The 21,447-nt window shown below is 34.2% G+C and overlaps 3 protein-coding genes across 5 annotated transcripts in view; 2 read left to right on the top strand and 1 right to left on the bottom strand.

The window, feature by feature from the left end:
* Positions 1-10,584, top strand: part of LOC102804596 (protein tyrosine phosphatase domain-containing protein 1-like) — a 41,384-nt gene extending 30,800 nt beyond the window's left edge. The window contains exons 6-13 of one of the 2 annotated variants that reach the window (XM_078011859.2): positions 983-1,098; positions 2,389-2,478; positions 3,769-3,868; positions 4,303-5,007; positions 5,289-5,318; positions 5,784-5,885; positions 8,313-8,396; positions 8,858-10,584. In XM_078011859.2, the coding sequence (XP_077867985.2) occupies positions 983-1,098; positions 2,389-2,478; positions 3,769-3,868; positions 4,303-5,007; positions 5,289-5,318; positions 5,784-5,885; positions 8,313-8,396; positions 8,858-9,268 (1,638 nt within the window). In that variant the 3' untranslated portion in view covers positions 9,269-10,584. The remainder of the gene's footprint in view (positions 1-982; positions 1,099-2,388; positions 2,479-3,768; positions 3,869-4,302; positions 5,008-5,288; positions 5,319-5,783; positions 5,886-8,312; positions 8,397-8,857) is intronic. The other variant, XM_085497180.1, reaches the window with a different exon arrangement.
* Positions 10,429-14,885, bottom strand: LOC144357837 (uncharacterized). The gene is made up of 3 exons (XM_085497181.1): positions 14,817-14,885; positions 13,674-14,168; positions 10,429-11,225 (listed from the first exon to the last, which is right to left on the bottom strand). The coding sequence occupies exons 2-3, from the start codon at positions 14,159-14,161 to the stop codon at positions 11,015-11,017; spliced, it is 699 nt and encodes a 232-aa protein (XP_085353307.1). The 5' UTR covers positions 14,162-14,168; positions 14,817-14,885; the 3' UTR covers positions 10,429-11,014.
* Positions 14,886-17,284: 2,399 nt separating this feature from the next.
* On the top strand, positions 17,285-20,485 carry LOC102803504 (monocarboxylate transporter 13-like). Of its 2 annotated transcripts, XM_006820220.3 has the most exons (4): positions 17,285-17,498; positions 18,160-18,297; positions 18,829-19,764; positions 20,081-20,485. In XM_006820220.3, exons 1-4 carry the CDS (start codon positions 17,300-17,302, stop codon positions 20,302-20,304), a joined length of 1,497 nt encoding a protein of 498 aa, XP_006820283.2. In that variant the 5' UTR covers positions 17,285-17,299; the 3' UTR covers positions 20,305-20,485. The 2 variants fall into 2 exon arrangements, with proteins under 2 accessions (XP_006820283.2, XP_085352721.1); XM_085496595.1 differs by lacking the exon at positions 18,160-18,297 and having other exon boundaries at positions 17,285-17,396.
* The last annotated feature ends 962 nt before the right edge of the window (positions 20,486-21,447 follow it).

Here is a 21,447-nt window from a genome sequence, read left to right as displayed (position 1 = left end):
CTAAATTAAATCTACCTGAACATGTAAAATAACAATATTAACTCATTGTTTTCTTGACACATTCATGAAATTGTAACAGTGAATGTGCTCAAAACACTGAAATATTGAAATTAAATGTCAGTGAAAATAAATGGGTTTACAGTATTGGGAGTCTAATGTTTATATTGGATGATATTTATTGACACAACTATTTGCATATTCCTGAGCGTCTTTTATGTTGCTACGTCATCAGTTTTTTCAAGCTGTACACGTGTTTGAAGCAGTCTATTTGTATTATTGTATCTGGTCAAATATGGCATGAATTATTTTTTCAAAATCTGTTGTTTTTGTTCAATGCAAATAAATTCTCTTTTGATGTTTTTCCATGATGCAATGTTGAAAATATTCCAAAATCATGTGCAATTATTTAAAGTTTGGCAATGTGTTCAATTTTCTGCAAGTGTACATCTCAGAACTGATTCGTAAATTTGCAGTCTTACAACATGTCAGCCATTTGATGATTTTTACACATCTTTCTACATGAGAAATAGAAGACGTCACCTGACTGAGTTTCTTCATAGTGCATGTCTTCATTTCTGTGATTGGATTCAACATTTACAGCAACTCACTATCTTTTAATCAGCACAAAATTAAATGTTTTTCTGCTGACTTTAAACTTATTGAAAGATTGCCTGATAGAAAAACTATGCCTTATTTACTGTGTGTAACATGTTCAGCTTATGCTACAGAAACCAGATTAGTTCAGAATCAAAAATTTTTCGTATTCGCCCATTTCCTAAAATGATCAAGCACCTCATATGTTTTTTATTCTGATAGGATTTCCACTGATTTGTCATTTTTTTTTCACAAATAAAAAAAAAAAGCTTTGAACATTTACAAATTGTTTGTTAAATTTCCCTTTCACACAGACTGCAGTACATTGTCACGCTGGACTTGGGCGTACTGGTGTACTCATTGCATGTTAACATTCCCTTTCACACAGACTGCAGTACATTGTCACGCTGGACTTGGCCGTACTGGTGTACTCATTGCATGTTACCTTATATTTTCAAAACGAATGGATGCTGACCAAGCTATTCATTTTGTCAGAGAAAAAAGGTAAGACAGTGTCTTTTTATCATGGAATGAGTATATCACCAAACTAAGTATGTATTCTTGTTTATAGATCAGATTTACATTGACGACAATGTTAGCATTTCACTGTGTCTCTACTCTACAGGTTTCAAATTTTAAAAAATTGTTCTGAAATCAAGTTTCACCAGAAAACAACACATGGAAACAAACAACCCCAGCTTGAGAAAACAAACATTGTTTTTATAGATGCTATATGATTTAAACTATGGCTGCTGATGGGGATGTTAGTTGAGACCTTGTAAAAACCAATGATTAAATTGATGTGTGAAAAGTCATAATGATTTCATTAAGACTACTCTGTAAGTGCCCTTAATCAATCAATCAATGTTCATCATTGAAGTACTACTGTACTGGTAACTCATGAGCGGACGAAATGACCACTTGGCATAGTCACAATTGGTGGTTACAGTGAGTGTAAAGTCATAATATTATGTTTGCTTTCTCGATAAGCAGTGCCTGCAATGTTTATAACAGTACAACACTGTGTTATATGAAGAATAGCATTCAAATTCCATGGTTCTTGGTGACCACATCACCTGCAGCTAGCACAGTCGTTCCATGCAGAATCAATGTAAACCAAAATGAAATGCAGGCCATGAAAAAAGGGCATGTTATATGTGCATGCAGAACACATAATGTAAATCACTAACCAGGGACTTCCGGCGGGGAGAGGGGGTCACATCATGTTTTTTTCTTCAAAACAAAAGTTTTAAGTGTATACTGAACCTCAGCCCAAACATTCGGTCCGTGCCTGGCTGACACATGGTTATAAAATAAAAAAATGCACAAACATTTGTACTAATGTAAACATCACGCAATGTTTACTGTGGAAACAAACATAATATTATTACTTCACCCTCACTGTAACCATCAATGGTGACTACGTTGAGTAGTCGTTCCGCTCAGGTGTTATCGGTAGTACGGTATATATTTATGATTGATTGCCAGAAACACTTTTGTAGTTTTTTTTGCTCAAATAACTAGGTACATTTATCTGTAAATATAATTAATATATTGTCAAAATACAGTAGCACAAGCATTAAACTGCTGTATCAAATTTGCTCCATTAGTATTGCATTCGTTTAATATGTAATTGACAGAGGTCTCTATGGTCAAAATAAACCATTGCAATTTTGGATTTATTTGCATTCCTGTTTCAAATATTCAGTACTAATAGAGCATGTACATTATAGTATCATGTTTTTTATATCACTTTTGATGTTTTCCTGAAGTGATCAAATTTGTTCTTTTCAGACCCGGTGCGATTCAAACAAGGGGACAGATTGAGTGCTGTCAACAGTTTGGGCAGTTTCTAATTCCGTTAAGAGTAGTATTTTATTCAATGTAAGTATAATGGAAATAATTGTAACTGATATTATACACAATAGTCAATACCCTAATATTGGCAATATTGTCAGTAAGATTGTAATAACAGTATGATGATTATTAGTCCCCGTTCGGACACAGTCCGAAAACGGGGACTTCTGTTTTGACCTCCGTGCGTCTGTGTGTCCGTGTGTGTGTGAATGCGTGCATGCCTGCATGCATCTGTATCTTAGAAATGCCTGGACCAAGCACAATCAAACTTCACACATACATCGCACATGATATTATACATATGCACGTCAATTTGTTTCACGATCTGATTCAAGATGGCCGAATGGCAGCCATTTTTGTGCTAAAAATCAAGGTTTTTTCCGCTGTTTACAGATGGATTTAGTACAAAATTGGTATATATGTTAGACATTATAGGACCTCGATGCACATCATTTTGTTTTTAAGATTAAAAATGCCATATCTCTGACTTGCTTTGATTGATTATGTTCAAATTTTAAATATTTATTATAGATCATGTCATATATATACAGATATATTGGTTTGACGATCCTATTAAAAATGGCCGAATGGTGGCCATTTTTGTGCTAAAAAATCATCAAAATCAAGCATTTCCTGGCTGTTTACAGATGGATTTTGTTCAAACCTTGTATATACGTTGGACAATATAGGACGTTGATGCACATCATTTTGTTTTTCAGATACATGTAAGATTCAAAATGGCCGACTGGCAGCCATTTTGTTTTAATGAATGTGGTTGTAGTGCCATATCTCTAACTTGCTTAGACTGTATTGGTTTGATGATCCTATTCAAAATGGCCGAATGGTGGCCATTTCTGTGCTAAAAAATCATCAAATGTCAAGCATTTCTGGCATTTATGGATAGATTTTGTTTAAACTTGGTACATACATTTAAAAATATTGGGTTCCTGATGCACGTCATTTTATTTTTCAGATCGGATTTAAAATAGCCGACTGGTGGCCATTTTGTATCAATGAATGCAGCTCTAGTGCCATATCTCTGACATGATTTGACGGATTATGTTCAAATTTTATATATTCATTATACATGTATTCAAAATGGCTGATTTTGTTTCAACTAATGCTGTTCCAGAGCAATATTTCTCAATACTCGTTTGATGATCAGATACAAATGTCAATCATTTTAATGTTAAACATTCACCATAATCATATTCTTGACATGTTTATGTTCCAGCTATATTACTATAAACAAAACTATATATCTTAAATTCGATAACTAACGGGGACTGTGCCATGCATGGCTTGTTTTCATTTCAGTGATACTCGTGCATATCCATTTACATTGAATCAGTACTTAATACGTCAGAAGCACATGTTACATGGCTATGAAGCTAGGGAGCTTAAAAATATACCTAAGGTATGCTATCATATATTCCTCCTGAACAAAAAACTGTGAAGCTTTGAAAATTACTAATTTATAATGAGTAGCAAATAATATATTTGAGTTATTGAACTGCAAGCTGATTTCATTGATATCAGAATGGTCCTTAAAGTAGATGTCCTTAAGGAATATGAGTAGCATATTTTAGAAACTGGTACAATGGTTTCATGTTCACCTTTCACTAGGGAGGTTGTGAGTTTTCCCACAGTGGACTGCTCATTCTATATACTTGAGTGAATTCGGCCCAATTCATTAGACATGCAGTATTTTGCTTGGGAGAATGGCATCCTATTAGATAGTGACAATAAAAACTGTTACTCGTATTATTGATGTTAAAATGATGTTGAATCAGATCAATGAAGCTTCTTACCAAACTGGACTTTTTTCTAATAATCTTTTCTCTCTGATAGATTATTCACGTTGTTTGTAAAAGGTTAACTCAACTTGCCAACTGTGACTTTGGTATAATGAACGAATTAAACTTGTCATACGAGAGGAAAATGCAAATCGAAAAAGAAACAGCTGGCAAAGCATTTCCTGAAGTTCGGAAAAAGATACCGTTTGAACAGAGCGTCAGTGAAGGGAATACAAAAGTAGGGGTGTTGCCACCAATCAGAAGAGCCAAAAGTGAAGAGAACATACTAGCTGAATGTAATGAAGTAAATGGTCAATCATCGGGTACCTTGAATGTTCCCAAGGCTACGCTTTCACCTGGCAGTCCCAATCTAAGGTTTCGTTCTCCAAATAGTGATTTAGATATGAAAGGCACTTCGGGATCATCAAGTTCTGATGATGACCTTGTGATGACTAGAAGCGATATATATCCTTTAAAAAGCTTACCCAGAAACTTACAATCCCAAGCAAGTCGTGACAGCATTATGAGTACTGCCATGTCAATTGATGCTGGGGTCATATCTGGTAAAAACAAAAGACCAATCCGAAGTCGTCTATCTCGTGGACCATTTCCGCGGCGTAGTTCTATTCTGAGTCAACTTAGTGAAAGCATGGATGTTGAAGAAGATAATCAGGATGTTTTTATCGTTGCTAAGGCCATGGCATTTGTAATTGATGCAAAGGCCGATCTACATGAAAAGGCCAGAGTAGATGCTTTTCAGGTGAATTTCTTTTGTCTTTTCACAATACAATATTTATTCATAATAGATTGATTGAAGGCCTTTTTTGTTTCACTTTTTTGACTATTTTTGCGTTGTTTTGACTATTTATCTTATACACATAAAGTTCCTCTTGTGGTTATTCTGTCTCCATTCTGTTGTCCCGCCTTGCACTGTATTGATGTCTAATTGATTAATATACTACAATACCTGTCATACATCTGTATAACTCTTTCTGCAACTGTCAACTCTTCCTAATGTAGTTCTTCCATGCCATTTTGCAGGCTTTGAAACAGCGATTGGAATCACTGCAAGTAGGTTTCTGCATTAGCTTCTTGTAGCCAGTAATCCTTTAAATGTTAATTAATCTCTGTGATGTAGTATTCATTGTCTCTCAACCTTTATTTTAATCAATATACTGTGATATAATGGCAATCACATTAGTGTCATACATATATAGTACATGTATGTGCAGTCATTTGATAGAACAGTTCCTGCATGTACACATGCAAAATGCAGTCACTCTTGCACTTTTTTTTGAAAAAAAAACTGAACCAAACTATATTGAAAACTAATTTGGTCTATCCACACTGACTTTCCATTTACTGCTATGTGTATGTACATACCTTGTATATTACAAAATTCATTGATCTGATGAATTGTTACATTGTTGTAATTTATTGTTACATTGTTAGATAATACAATATAGTGTTGTACTTTTACACGGGCCACTCCCTTAAAATTTACACAAGAGTAACTTAGTAATTGTTCCATTGCAGAATGATTTGAATGTCAGTAATGCTAGTTGGAATATCTTATCTACAGAGGAAGATCCCTATGTATTGTGTACTCTTATGTATTCATGGTTAGAACATCTAAAGGTGAGATAATCATTCATGGTGTGTTACCTTTTCACCGTAGAGGGTGTACTTTATAAAAATAGGACAATGGCCTGTTGCTCAACGGCTATTGTACAAACGATTAGTGCTGTAGATGCCACAACTTTTCATTTAAATTTGTACTTTTAAATGAAATATCGCCAAACAACCACACAAAGTTGTCAATGGAATAATAAACACATGTATGCCTAACACCTGTCCAAAGCATTAGAAATAGTGGTTAGTTGAAATTCCATTTTTAACCAAAAATGACAAAAATATTTGCCAAAATTAGAGAACTAAAGATATGGCCATGGAATGAACAAATCTAGAAGATGTCAACACAAGGTACATACACACCAAGTATTCAAGATGGTGGCAAACCTGGGGATTTTGCTATAGTTTTTCGCGGTTTTTGTCTTGAAATCAACCAATTTCAGACCATCGCCCTTGAAATAATTGATGGAATAGTTTCGGGACCCATCGACAGTAGAAAGATAGAAACTTAAGGCCAAAATAATGAAAAAAAAACAGCTGTTACGACCCGACCTAATTGCAGTTCGGTAAAATAGGGTAACTCGCAAAGGATGGAACCGTGGTTGAAACTAGCTGCAGTTTCGTTGTTGGTTATTTAGTTCGTCGTGGTGTTAATGCGAAACCAAGTGGGCTACAGAACTGCAGCTAGGTTCAACCACGGTTTTGTTCAACACAATGACAACAGCAGACTGCAACCTTTGCGTTTGGTCCACACAACTACAACCTTCGGAAAAGATTTCTGCCAGTCACTAAATTCCACGCAAACACGATTTCGTCTGTCCTAATAGTTCCACAACAAAATGTCAGCTTTTCACAATAGAGGGTGTATTTTATAGTTAAAATGCTAATAAAAATGGTGATGTGTCGACCCCAAAATGTCAGCTTTTCATAATAGAGGGTGGTAGTTGAAATGCTGATAAAAATAGTGATGTGTCCACCCCAAAATGTCAGCTTTTCACCATAGAGGGTGTATTTTATAGTTGAAATGCTAACAAAAATGGTGATGTGTCTACCCCAAAATGTCAACTTTTCACCATAGAGGGTGTATTTTATGGTTTAAATGCTAATAAAAATGGTGATGTGTCTACCCCAAAATGTCAACTTTTCACCATAGAGGGTGTATTTTATGGTTTAAATGCTAATAAAAATGGTGATGTGTCTACCCCAAAATGTCAGCTTTTCACCATAGAGGGTGTATTTTATAGTTTAAATGCTAATAAAAATGGTGATGTGTCCACCCCAAAATGTCAGCTTTTCCTAATAGAGGGTGGTAGTTGAAATGCTGATAAAAATAGTGATGTGTCCACCCCAAAATGTCAGCTTTTCACCATAGAGGGTGTATTTTATAGTTGAAATGCTAATAAAAATGGTGATGTGTCCACCCCAAAATGTCAGCTTTTCATAATAGAGGGTGGTAGTTGAAATGCTGATAAAAATAGTGATGTGTCCACCCCAAAATGTCAGCTTTTCACCATAGAGGGTGTATTTTATGGTTTAAATGCTCATAAAAATGGTGATGTGTCTACCCCAAAATGTCAACTTTTCACCATAGAGGGTGTATTTTATGGTTTAAATGCTAATAAAAATGGTGATTTGTCTACCCCAAAATGTCAGCTTTTCACCATAGAGGGTGTATTTTATAGTTTAAATGCTAATAAAAATGGTGATGTGTCTACCCCAAAATGTCAGCTTTTCCAAATAGAGGGTGGTAGTTGAAATGCTGATAAAAATAGTGATGAGTCCACCCCAAAATGTCAGCTTTTCACCATAGAGGGTGTATTTTATAGTTGAAATGCTAATAAAAATGGTGATGTGTCCACCCCAAAATGTCAGCTTTTCATAATAGAGGGTGGTAGTTGACATGCTGATAAAAATAGTGATGTGTCCACCCCAAAATGTCAGCTTTTCACCATAGAGGGTGTATTTTATGGTTTAAATGCTCATAAAAATGGTGATGTGTCTACCCCAAAATGTCAACTTTTCACCATAGAGGGTGTATTTTATGGTTTAAATGCTAATAAAAATGGTGATGTGTCTACCCCAAAATGTCAGCTTTTCACCATAGAGGGTGTATTTTATAGTTTAAATGCTAATAAAAATGGTGATGTGTCTACCCCAAAATGTCAACTTTTCACCATAGAGGGTGTATTTTATGGTTTAAATGCTAATAAAAATGGTGATGTGTCTACCCCAAAATGTCAACTTTTCACCATAGAGGGTGGACTAGTACTGTATAGTTGAAATGCTAATAAAAAATGGTGATGTGTCCACCATAAAATGCCAACTTTTCACCATAGAGGGTGTATTTTATAGTTGAAATGCTAATAAAACAGAAATTACAATGTATATGATTGTATAAAATTTCACATTAACATTTGACTCTATTTATTATAGGAACCAATGCTGAGTGTACAGTGCATTCATAACCTAATAGATCATGTTGATGACCCTAGATCTGGGCTTAAATTATTGGAGAGAGTAAGTAACAGATATATACATGTAATACACGTATAGTTTGCATTATGGTTCACGCTGCTCAGTGATCTTAATAGTTTCTACTATCACACTGTACTTTTAAAATAACGGCTTCCCATCTTCATAGTTTTTCCACATACAGTGAATTTCATGAAGTCATGAATTGTTTGTATGAAAATATTTTCAAGACATTTACCCTGGTAACCCTCATGCTTTGTTCACTGATTGTAATGACGATGCTGGGGATTCATTTTGGGTTGCTTCAATCACTGGCCAAATTATTAAATTGTTGTTTTTATAAATTGTTGTGATTCCATGAACTTTGTAATGTTATTCAACTTTGAATTCCTAAAATTTATAAGAGGTTTATAAAGTGTGAGAACTTAGCTGATTTGTGATGGGTTTTGCGTGTGGTTGCCATGTTCACTAACCAGTTGTCTGAATCTCTTTATATTCCTATACAGCATGAAAGGCAGACTTTAGAATGCATAATGAAAACCGTGGCCAAACTACAACCTCTGTCCAAGGAGTTAGAATTACCAATATTGAATAGGATTCTTGCTGCTGTGAGTGGGCAGGCTGTCACCGATAAAAACAATTCATTCATTCAGTTTTTACACTCTTATTTAAAAGATCTTTGCCAGAGAATTTCTGATAATACCCTTTCTGAGACAGCTAGCATTGACAGCCAGTCAATTGGTGGTGGTGGTGATGAGAACAATCAAAGAAAAGCTGTGATAGCACATGCTGCAACTTATACTGCTTTACCATTAAAAGCTACGCCTCAGTCGGACTTTGCAATGAATAAATCACATAGTGAACCATCTATGCCTATACCAAGTAAGAAGAATAATACTCTGCCGCCTATCAAATAATACTGAGTCTATACAGCATGTCAGGTAGCATGTCTCAATGATATATACTCCTGGTGGATGTACATAATTAATTCCTGTCTTTGTAACAGATTAATTCATTTGTGTCCATAACAAAAAATTTGTGAAAATTGTTCATTCAGTAGTATAGCATACATTAATAATTTGGGCATGTTTCTCCGTCCTATTAATTTTATTACAGCTACACAACTTACCAGTCTTTCTGTTTACATTGCAGCTTTAATACAAATTTCTTTGAAACTGGGGTTTTATTATCATGCCTTCTTTTTTAAGCAAACCCATAAAATGGTTTTGAATATAAACATCCTAGGCATAATGCACAAACCGCAGCACGCACATAATCATTCAAAAAGACAATATTCCAGCCAAATTTTGTTCAAATATAGTATTGCATTGTTTGTGGACTTTTATTCTTACTTTTGCCTTGCAAAAAAAAAGCAAGAGCATTGTTTGAATCCATTCTGATTCCTATATTTATTTAATAGTTATACTATGTTTTAGCAAAGTGAGGAATCTATACAAATGTTATTACTTTGTACAACTTTGGAAACTAGGATAATTCCTTGTTTTGCCGAACAAATATGTAACACTTAGAGTAGCATGAGAAAGCCCCAGTAGTGTTGATCCTTAAAATACCTGTTAATGAATCCAAATTTGTTTTGTATTGCACATTCATCTTGTGCAAGTGTTCATTTATTCTGAGTACAGTTTGGGTGGACTATAAGAAACTTTGGAAGGGGTCATGGCAGAAAAAGAATTGTTTTCATGATGATTTTTCTGTAAATTTGTGTTTATATATGTGAAATATTTTTGAGCATGCAGAATATTTTTTTCACAATTCTGCCACCCTTAGAGACAGTTTCTTATGGTCAATCCCTTAAATGAAAAGTACACTTTAGTTTTTTTATGCACAGGTTACTCAAAAATAAAATTGTAATATTTCTGTACTATATATAGTTATTTATAATGTCATCTTTATATTTGTGTTTATTTTAAATTGTTTTGCTATAAAATGGATTCTGTCAACTTCTCCATACCAGTCAGCCCATCTGATCTGGAAATGCGTTAAGTAGCATATTTTATTTAACTGACAAATACTGTGGAAACATTCCAAATGTGTATACATTCTATGAAACAATCAGTTGTAAAATATATTCACTTGTGTAGCTAATTTTAATAATTCTGTAATTTCTTAAATCATTACATCAATGTGAAAATACAAATGCGAGAATCCTATACAATAAATGCTTCATTGGCGCTTGAATGTTCTGCATGGGAACCTTTGAAGTTAAATGTGAGTGTGCCCTCTGGTGGCTTAAGGTATAATAATGTGTGTTAACATTGAGGGCGCTATTACATGAAACCTGACTAAAATGTCAGCAACTAGAGGTGGATGTCCAGACAACCATCACGGTGAAAACAAAGGCTGAAAACTCTCAGAAAACTGTACTTGGGGATAGTTGTTGCGACTCCCTTGAACAAGGTAACAAGATCACCTTTACAAGTGCTACATGTTCAACATATATAAATTTGGTTTCTCAGAATTATGTTAAAGTGCTTCCTCTTCAACTGATGTTTCCACAGCAGCTTCTGCAGAGTCCATAGAAATTATACATGTTTACAGTGGTGTGCATTTTAGTAACATAGATCGTTTTGTGATGTAGCCCCGTCCAAAAAATACATGAATTTGAAAATGATTGTTTTTACACACTTCATTGAAATGATAATCTACTCTACAGTGACAAGTGTACTGATTGCAGAACATGTGTAGCCTTCTTTCTTCCAGTGCTTGACATATCGGTCCATTGTACCATCTGATGGATACTTTGTATAGTCAATAAACAGTGTACGAGTGAGAACGAATGATGATGATGGTAGACCAGCAGGCAGAACACCTCTATGTATCCTTACTTTAGTATAATAATAAGGTGATAAATCCCTGGAGGAGAAAGAATTTGTAATACATTAAGTAAAAAAAGATATGGAATTGTTAAGAGATTTGGATTACTGGCTTAACAATTATGTCAATCTAACAAACTGAGTGTGAATGAGAATATTATGTATCAATATACAGAAACAGGTGGTTTGGGACCAGTTCTTGTATCAATATACAGAAACAGGTGGTTTGGGACCAGTTCTTGTATCAATATACAGAAACAGGTGGTTTGGGTCAGTTCTTGTATCAATATACAGAAACGGGTAGCTTGGGACCAGTTCTTGTACCAATATACAGAAACAGATGGTTTGGGACCAGTTCTTGTATCAATATACAGAAACAGATGGTTTGGGACCAGTTCTTGTATCAATATACAGAAACAGATGGTTTGGGACCAGTTCTTGTATCAATATACAGAAACAGGTGGTTTGGGACCAGTTCTTGTATCAATATACAGAAACAGGTGGTTTGGGACCAGTTCTTGTATCAATATACAGAAACAGGTTGTTTGGGACCAGTTCTTGTATCAATATACAGAAACGGGTGGTTTGGAACCAGTTCTTGTATCAATATACAGAAATAGGTGGTTTGGGACCAGTTCTTGTATCAATATACAGAAACAGGTGGTTTGGGACCAGTTCTTGTATCAATATACAGAAACAGGTGGTTTGGGACCAGTTCTTGTATCAATATACAGAAATAGGTGGTTTGGGACCAGTTCTTGTATAAATATACAGAAACAGGTGATTTGGGACCAGTTCTTGTATCAATATACAGAAACAGGTGGTTTGGGACCAGTTCTTGTATCAATATACAGAAACAGGTTGTTTGGGACCAGTTCTTGTATCAATATACAGAAACGGGTGGTTTGGAACCAGTTCTTGTATCAATATACAGAAATAGGTGGTTTGGGACCAGTTCTTGTATCAATATACAGAAACAGGTGGTTTGGGACCAGTTCTTGTATCAATATACAGAAACAGGTGGTTTGGGACCAGTTCTTGTATCAATATACAGAAATAGGTGGTTTGGGACCAGTTCTTGTATAAATATACAGAAACAGGTGATTTGGGACCAGTTCTTGTATCAATATACAGAAACAGGTGGTTTGGGACCAGTTCTTGTATCAATATACAGAAACAGGTGGTTTGGAACCAGTTCTTGTATCAATATACAGAAACTGGTGGTTTGGGACCAGTTCTTGTATCAATATACAGAAACGGGTGGTTTGGGACCAGTTCTTGTATCTATACAGAAATAGGTGGTTTGGGACCAGTTCTTGTATCAATATACAGAAACAGGTTGTTTGGGACCAGTTCTTGTATCAATATACAGAAACAGGTGGTTTGGGACCAGTTCTTGTATCAATATACAGAAATAGGTGGTTTGGGACCAGTACTTGTATAAATATACAGAAACAGGTGATTTGGGACCAGTTCTTGTATCAATATACAGAAACAGGTGGTTTGGGACCAGTTCTTGTATCAATATACAGAAACAGGCAGTTTGGGACCAGTTCTTGCATCAATACACAGAAACAGGTGGTTTGGGACCAGTTCTTGTATCAATATACAGAAACAGATGGTTTAGGACCATTTCTTGTATCAATATACAGAAACAGGTGGTTTGGGACCAGTTCTTGGATCAATATACAGAAACAGATGGTTTAGGACCAGTTCTTGTATCAATAAACAGAAACAGATGATTTGGGACCAGTTCTTGTATCAATATACAGAAATGGGTGGTTTAGGACCAGTTCTTGTATCAATATACAGAAACGGGTGGTTTGGGGACCAGTTCTTGTATCAATATACAGAAATGGGTGGTTTAGGACCAGTTCTTGTATCAATATTCAGAAACAGATGGTTTGGGACCAGTTCTTGTATCAATATTCAGAAACAGGTGGTTTGGGACCAGTTCTTGTATCAATATACAGAAACAGGTGGTTTGGGACCAGTTCTTGTATCAATATTCAGAAACAGGTGGTTTGGGACCAGTTCTTGTATCAATATACAGAAACAGATGGTTTGGGACCAGTTTTTGTATCAATATTCAGAAACAGGTGGTTTGGGACCAGTTCTTGTATCAATATTTAGAAACAGGTGGTTTGAGACCAGTTCTTGTATCAATATTCAAAAACAGGTGGTTTGGAATTATAGTCGCTATAATTTCAATTGTAACTTATATTAGGTGATAATATGAGAAATGAAGTGTCAATGACTAAAATTTGGCACATTCACACAATACACTACACAACTATTTATATGAATTCAAATCATTGGGTTTTTTTTACGTGCACAGAACAGCACATTGGGACACAATGGGATTTATTCTCACTTTCCATTGTAGAGTCAATAGCTATCTCTGTAAACTGAATCCGTACCGTGAAAATATCAAATTAAATATGAAATTGAATATGCATGGTCCAATTAATTAATATTGAATACCTACCTCACTGACTGATAATGAGCATCACATTTTTTCCAGTGTTCCAATGCATCCATTGACGCAAACACAACAAAGTTACCCCAGTTTTTACCAAATCCTGTTTGAGCGGAAGAATAACAGAGAATATCAGGGTGTGTTTTCAGTGCTCCCATCAGCTCAGTGTCATTCCCCCAAACATTATCAATCAATTTTTGGCCAATCTCTTCAACAGGTCTTGCAAAACCAACAAAGCCCACAAACATCATGCGTTCTGATTTCCCAGCATTAGTGCCAAGCCGTGCAGTTGTTGCTTCTAAACTCTGTGGAAAAACTACTCGTATCTCCTTATTTCTATCCATCTTCATGAACATTCCATTGGTGTTATATTTTTCAAATTGTTTAATTGTTTCTGGGTCCGTCCTAAGTTTTCTCACTTCTTCCATTACTATGGCTTTCACTTTAAATAAAAACTCAAAATCTTGTTGGAACTGGTTGGATGTCTGCTCCTCCATTTTAAGACTATGAAAACAAAAAGATTTTATCAGCATGACCATATTTGGAAGAAATTTTCAAATGTTTTCCTTTAATTGTGAAATATACAATAAAAATACTGCTGGTGAACTGTAGAAGGGTTTAGATCCATTAGATTAGAGTTTACTACTTATACTGCTGCAACTTCATTCTCAAGAAACTAATAATTCTTACAATTAAGGTGGGAGAAACCTTAACCAAAACCAGCACCTTTGCCTGAAAGTTTTCCACACTGGGTCACAACTGATGGTCTGAACAAATATATACACAACACTTCAATCACTTAAACTTACCTCTTGACACTTGGGCTGAACCAATCATGTAACCCAAATAAGTGACCTAGGCTTTATCACTCTGACTTTTTAAAATTAACAAAAAGGTTGGCATTTGTCAGTCTCAGTTCTCTAAGCTAGGTCACAATGGTCATTCAGTGGTCACTATACTCCTGTATGGATGATCAAGCCCTTAATTTGTTACAAATGAGGCGTGATAAACCTACTAAAACACAGATTTTCACCTGGTTTAATCCCAAACACAACAGATATTTTATAAATATACCCAACACAAATTGTACACTACCGGTAAATTCAAAGTGCTACCAGTATATTACATTACAACAAATCATAACATACATACATGGTTTAAATGTAGCAGCACGTCACCTGAGATCCAACATTAGATATGGCATGCAGAGAACAGTACGTTTGGTTTTCATGTCAACACCCTCTCCTGAGATACAATAAGTATCTGACCTCTTGACCCAGTGCTCAACAAGTCAATATATACTGTTTGTTATCAATGGTATTCAACTAATTTACATGACATTTATATTGACACTTTAAATTCATTTCAGCATTAAATCTTTTTAACATATTCTTTCCAATGAATTCACTATAAAGATGAGTGTGCATAAAAAATTAGTAAAAGACCAACCATGGAACCTTGGCACAGTTATTTTATATGTATCACTTTAAAAAGCTTACAGTCATATTTTCTACTTTAAAAATTGACACAGGAAATGTTTTTAAATTATTAATTAGAGAGAAAAAAATGATAGTTACAGCTATTGTCACTTTAATGGTCAAAATAAGTGATATTTACAAAATTTTGTTTGTATGTATTTCTATTGTTTCTGATAGAACAAATACAGTTTTTGTTTTACTCTTAGCTATTGTTATGCTGTATGTGTTGTTTCACCTGTTCTCTGGCATTATCTATAGATTGTACCTTTCTAGTATACATTCTTTCTAAATTATTCATCATAATTTTTATGAAAATTGCTTCTTTTCTAAATATTTCATATGGAATAGGCAGTCTTCAAGTAGTTGTTTTCTTTTATTATTGAAATACTTGACTCAATCTAATATAAAATGTTTTTCATCGTCAATACTTTTGTGGCATCATTTGCACAGCCTTCAAGTTCAGTTTTGGATTTACTTCAGTCTTCTACCTAATTCTATTTAAAATAATCCAAAATTATGAATGTTATATAGATAATTTTCAATTTCATTTAGATTTTTTCCAACATTTTTAATCCAATTCAAATTCATTTTGAGTGCATATTTATTTGGTAGTTCATTTAAACAATGTCAGTTTTTGAATCCTGTATTTGTGTGTGCTTGCGACGTACCATACATCGGTTTTTGTGCATAGATGCTTGTAACTAATGCACAGATTTTATTAATTTTGGATACAAATCTGTGCATATTAATTACCTAATTTGCATATTAATTAGTAATTTTTCACCTTTTCCACTAATATCACAACTACTAATGATCACTTTTCAATGGAACTTGGTACCTGGATGTCATAGGACACTGCACAGGTCTTATACTTTTTAGGTTAATATCAGTACATATTAATTACCTAATTTGCAAATTAATTAATTTTCAGCTTTTGATATTTTAAGTAGTAATCATTACATTTCAATGAGACTTGGTACATAGATATTCAAGGACTATGCTGAGACCTGTTTTTGGGTAAATATTTGTGCATATTAATCACCTAATTTGCATCATTAGTTAATTTCATAATCATAACATTTCAATGAAACTTGGTACATAGATCCTCTAGGATATGCAGAGACCAGATTAGTTTTGGGTAAATATTTCTGCATATTAATTACCTAATTTGCATAATTAGTTATTTTTCAGCTTTTCTACTGATATCTCAAGTAATAATCATCACATTTAAATGAAAATTGGTACATAGATCCTCCAGGACTATGCAGAGATCTAATTAGTTTTTGGTAAATATGCATAATAATCACCTAATTTCCATAATTGAAACATTCACACTGATATCTCAAGTACTAATCATTACATTTCAATGAAACTTGGTACATATAAGCTCTAGGACAATAGACAGACCTGATTAGTTTCTTGGGTTAAAATCTGTACATATTAATTATCTAATTTTCATAATTAACCAATTTTAAGCTTTCACACTGATATCTAAAATATTATTTATTCCATTTCAATCAAAGTTGGTACATAGATGCTCTATGACAATGTACAAACCTGATTAGTTTGGGCTTAAAACCTTTTAATATTAATTCCCTAATTAGCATCATGATAATAATTCATAATTTTTGGGTTCTAATCACATTTCATGAAACTTGGTACATAGATGGGCTGTTACATTGTTGGACTCACATTGACATGTAAAATACATTGTTTACATGAAATTTGAACACATGCCCTTTAACATCATTAAATCACTGAGAATATGTAGTACTTCACTAATAAATTGTGAACCTTATTAAACATCCAGTCACTGAGTATATACTTTACTAAATTAATTATGAATCTCATTAAGCATCCAATAACTGAGAATATAAAATACCTTTCCAAATTAATAAATTATAAATCTTAATAAACATCCATCTACTGCAAATACACAATTCCTTAAAAGTTGATAAATTGTGAACCTTATTAAACAACCAGTCACTGAAAACAGCAGTATTTTACCCATTAATAAATGGTCAACCTTAACAAACATCCAGTCACTGTGAAATGAAGTTAATAGGTCACTGAGACTAGCAGTACTTGTTTATTACCCAGTTGTTTTGCCTATCAATCAAAGTTCAATCGTTTAAATGTCTGGTGAAGCAAGACTCAATGAGTCGTGTTAATAAAGATGATGGTGGTTTGTACGGCTGGGTGGTGGTTTTTGCAAGTCACATTTTATTAGCCTTGGTTCTAGGATGTCAAATAGGTATGGGTGTATTCCTTGTGCAGTTTATGGAGTGTTTTGGAAAAGGAGCTGGGAAAACTGCAACAATTCAAGCAATTCTCTCCGCAATGATGCTGTGCCCAGGTAAGAATTATACATATCGGGAATACATAAGGACTATTTCCATGGTCCACAGCAAGTCAGAATAACCATTGTATTTTTTTTTAAGTTCTGTAAATATGGTCATTCTGGTGAAATAAATAAAAAAACTTTAGCTCAAACTGCTATGTGCATGTTTTTCATAATGCACAACATTAAGCCTAATAATTATAAAGCACAAACTGAAAAATTATTATATTCTTCATGTTGAAAAGATATGACACATAGTATTATTTGTTATAATTGCCCACACCAGTCATTTTTGGAACTTTCTAATCTTGGGTTTAAAAAACACATATTGGACAGTGTACAAAGATTGAGTTGACCTATTTACCTCAAACAATAACTTCTGGACTTGTACATGACCCTTGAAAGCAGGGGCATTATTAAATCTTGATGTATGTCGCTTTTTTGCATACCAGACTTAAATAGTTGACTGGTGGCCATTTTGTATTAACAAATGCTGCAGACATTAATCTCCGACCTGCTTTTTATCTGTTAGTCATATGAGACATCTGTAAACACCAACTAACAGATAGGTGGTTCATATGTCACCCTGTAAACTGTTGTATTTGTATGTTCTATTAAAGTGATTTTCAGTAAAACTTGCTAATAATGTAATTTTTTGTTGTTGATTTTATCGTAGCTCCTTTGATTAACAGTTTAAATGTTGGTACAAGACCATTGGTTATTTTTGGTGGAATAGTGTCCAGTATTGGTATATTTATATGTTCATTTGCCAATAGTGTTAACTTATTAATTATAAGTTATGGTATGGTTGTAGGTAAGACGTTTTATTTATTACCAAAATAATTCACCATGAGTGGTTTCCATGGTGAGTGATTTTACTTGAGGGTGGTTTTCATGGTTGCTTTCATGAAGGGTGATTTTCATAGAGAGTGATTTACATGGACACAAATCCATTAATGATTGGGTTGCAAATATTTATCCTACCACAGTTCACTAAACAAGACTCCTTAAAATATATATTTCATTAAATTACTTAACCCTTGTATGTTTTCTTATAAAATAGTATAGTAGCATTACATTCAAGCAGTTAGTCTAAATATGTTAAATAACTGTAAACTGGAGGAAGTACTCTGTCTAAACTAATACAGTGACTTCCTGTCAATATTTGGCGTCAAAATTCCATTTCAAATCAATTAATAAAACGATGTGAGATGTATACATGTCAGAGAAAATCTGGATGACGAGATCAAATCTGTGATTTGGCTACCACTCAGTCATTGTGAACAAAATACAAAAAAATGTACATTTCATAACCACATTTACATATTGTAACAATTTATTTCAGGGATTGGATTTGCTTTTTTATACGGACAGAGTATTATAATTGTTGGAAAGTATTTTTACAGACGTCATGCATTAGCTAATGGGATTGCCTATGCTGGGGGTGCTGTTGGTATTATGGCCTTACCGCCATTATATCAAGTGCTGATCAATAAATATGGGTGGAGGGGTGCAATGATTGTGATGTCTGGAATCAATATGCATTCAATTGTAAGTGGAATGTTAATGAGGCCACCACCAAAACATGATTCAAGTGAAACATTGGATACAATGAATAATGCACCAATAATGGATGAAACATGTGTGATCGAATCAAAAGTTAAAAAAGAGAAAGAAGGTACACTAACGGAGACAAATTACAAACAATGCCAGGTTCACCAAAACAGATGTGATGAGTCTGATGCCACAGAAAGAAAAAATATTGGTAACAGAAATCCCAAGAAGCTAAGAACAAAAATTGTTGTTAAATTTGGATTGTATTTGTTCACCGATTCTTGGTTCAACATTCTCTGCATTACTGCTTTTTTGAGTGCACTCGGACATTTAGCAGTTATGGCTCATCTCATATCAAATGCTGCATCTTACGGAATTCCAAAACTGGATGCAGCATTTTTAATGACAATCTTGGGGATTGGTGCATTAGGAGGAAGAGCCACTCATGGATGGTTTGTTGATTTGGGACACTTTTCTCCAATGTTTGTTGTAGCAGGGGCTTGGTGTGCTGCTGGGACAGTTGTGTTGCTGTTACTGATTGCCAATGGCAACTACATAGTATATGCATGTCTATCTGTATCCTATGGTTTTTTAAGTGGTATAGCTATTCCACTGAATGGTGCTGTGTGTATGAAGGCCTGCCTGCCGAATGAAACATTTCCCACAGCATTTGGATGGTTTTTGTCGCTGCTTGGTTTAGGAAACTTGCTTGGACCTGTTCTAGCAGGTAAGAATCAATAATCTAAGTAACTGGGAGGTTAATATAAGGGATTAATCTATTATCTTGAGTCACTCAGGGTTATTCCAGGATGGAATTTTCTTGAGTGTATACACTACCCAAATTTGAAAAAAATGCCATGTTATGTGCAAAATATTATTTGAGATTGGATGTGAACCAATTATCAAGAATTAACTTGTTCATGCATGTTGACTGATGGTAATCTTTATGATTTGAATTTATTAATTTTACTGCATAAAGCAATTAAGTTTCAAATCATGTGTGAGAATCAATTCTTCCTATGGTATTATTGTGTTTGTTTCAGGTTGGATTTATGATGCAACCTCCAACTACAATATGTCATTTTTATTGGCTGGCATCATACTGATTCTGACAGGACTGCTCATCTTTATGCAAATCATTTACAAGAGATGTCGAAGAAAAAAATTAGGGATGGATACACAAGAAAAAGAAGAATCGCTTTTGAGAATTCCCGGAAACACAATTACATCCAGTAATAGTGTAATTCAGAAAGTCACTACTGTGTAGGTCAAAATAAAAACATGCAATACATTGTAATAATATCTATTTTGTCCAACGATTACTTCAGGTAGTAACAGGGATTGTTTTAACTCGATATTCCACTTCCCGGACCCCAAATATTAGAGAGAAGCCCACTATTATAAAATAAAAAAGGTTTTGTAATAAAGATACACATCGTATACATGTATTCCTCTACATTGGAACTCAATACACCAAAATGCTAACAGAATGTTTTTTTTAAAACAATCATAATTAGAAATTACCAACTACATGTATATGTAACCACGGTTACTAGAAGAAACTAGTTATGTTATTCGTAACCCAACAGTAAAATACCCAAACAATAACCTAGTTACGAATACTAACATTTTAGAACATTCCCAGACAGAGTTTTTTGGGTACAAAATGCCATGGTCAATTTCGTTTCACAGACGGCAAATCTGTCAAACAATCAGTATTTTCATTTTTTTCAAGAACAGCGAAACCCCGAGTATCACACAACAGTAAGTCAGTAACGCTTATACATCGATATTTCGGCTTAATGAGCTCCATTTCTTCAATTTAGTGGACTCGCATAGAAAACGAGCGGCGCTAGCGATATAAGAGATGACGTCATAGTGGTTGGACACGCATCAAAGTGAAGTCAATGGTAATTAGCATATCTAACAATAGAGTTTCCTAACTGTTCTTCTAGTAACCGTGATGTAACTAAGATTCTGTATACTAAGATTACCTGTAAATAGGTTGTATGTGATATCACAGGACTTATCACGTAATAACCTCTAAATTTGTCATGTAACAAGTCATTGATCAAAGAAAGCTTAGAAAGAACTCCCGTGTGCTGAGAGTATTGAAGACACATTAAAAATTAATTCAAAATTACTTGAACTTGAGATATTGATGGAAAAACTGAAAACTAATTGTGTAAATCAGGTAACTAATATGAACAGAACAGAACAGAAAAATTATGAATTATTATGCTAATTAGAGAATTAATATGAACAAATTTTAACCCAAAATTAATCAGGCCTGTCTATTGTCCTAGAGCATTTATGTACCAAATTTTATTCAAATGTGATGATCAGTAATTGAGATATCAGTGTTAATTAATTATGTTAATTAGGTGATTACTAAGCATAAATATTTACC

Source organism: Saccoglossus kowalevskii, chromosome 3 (assembly GCF_978046115.1).
Source record: "Saccoglossus kowalevskii chromosome 3, keSacKowa6.1, whole genome shotgun sequence".
Classification (NCBI taxonomy): Eukaryota; Metazoa; Hemichordata; class Enteropneusta; family Harrimaniidae; genus Saccoglossus; species Saccoglossus kowalevskii.
This window is presented reverse-complemented; position numbering and strand designations above follow the sequence as displayed.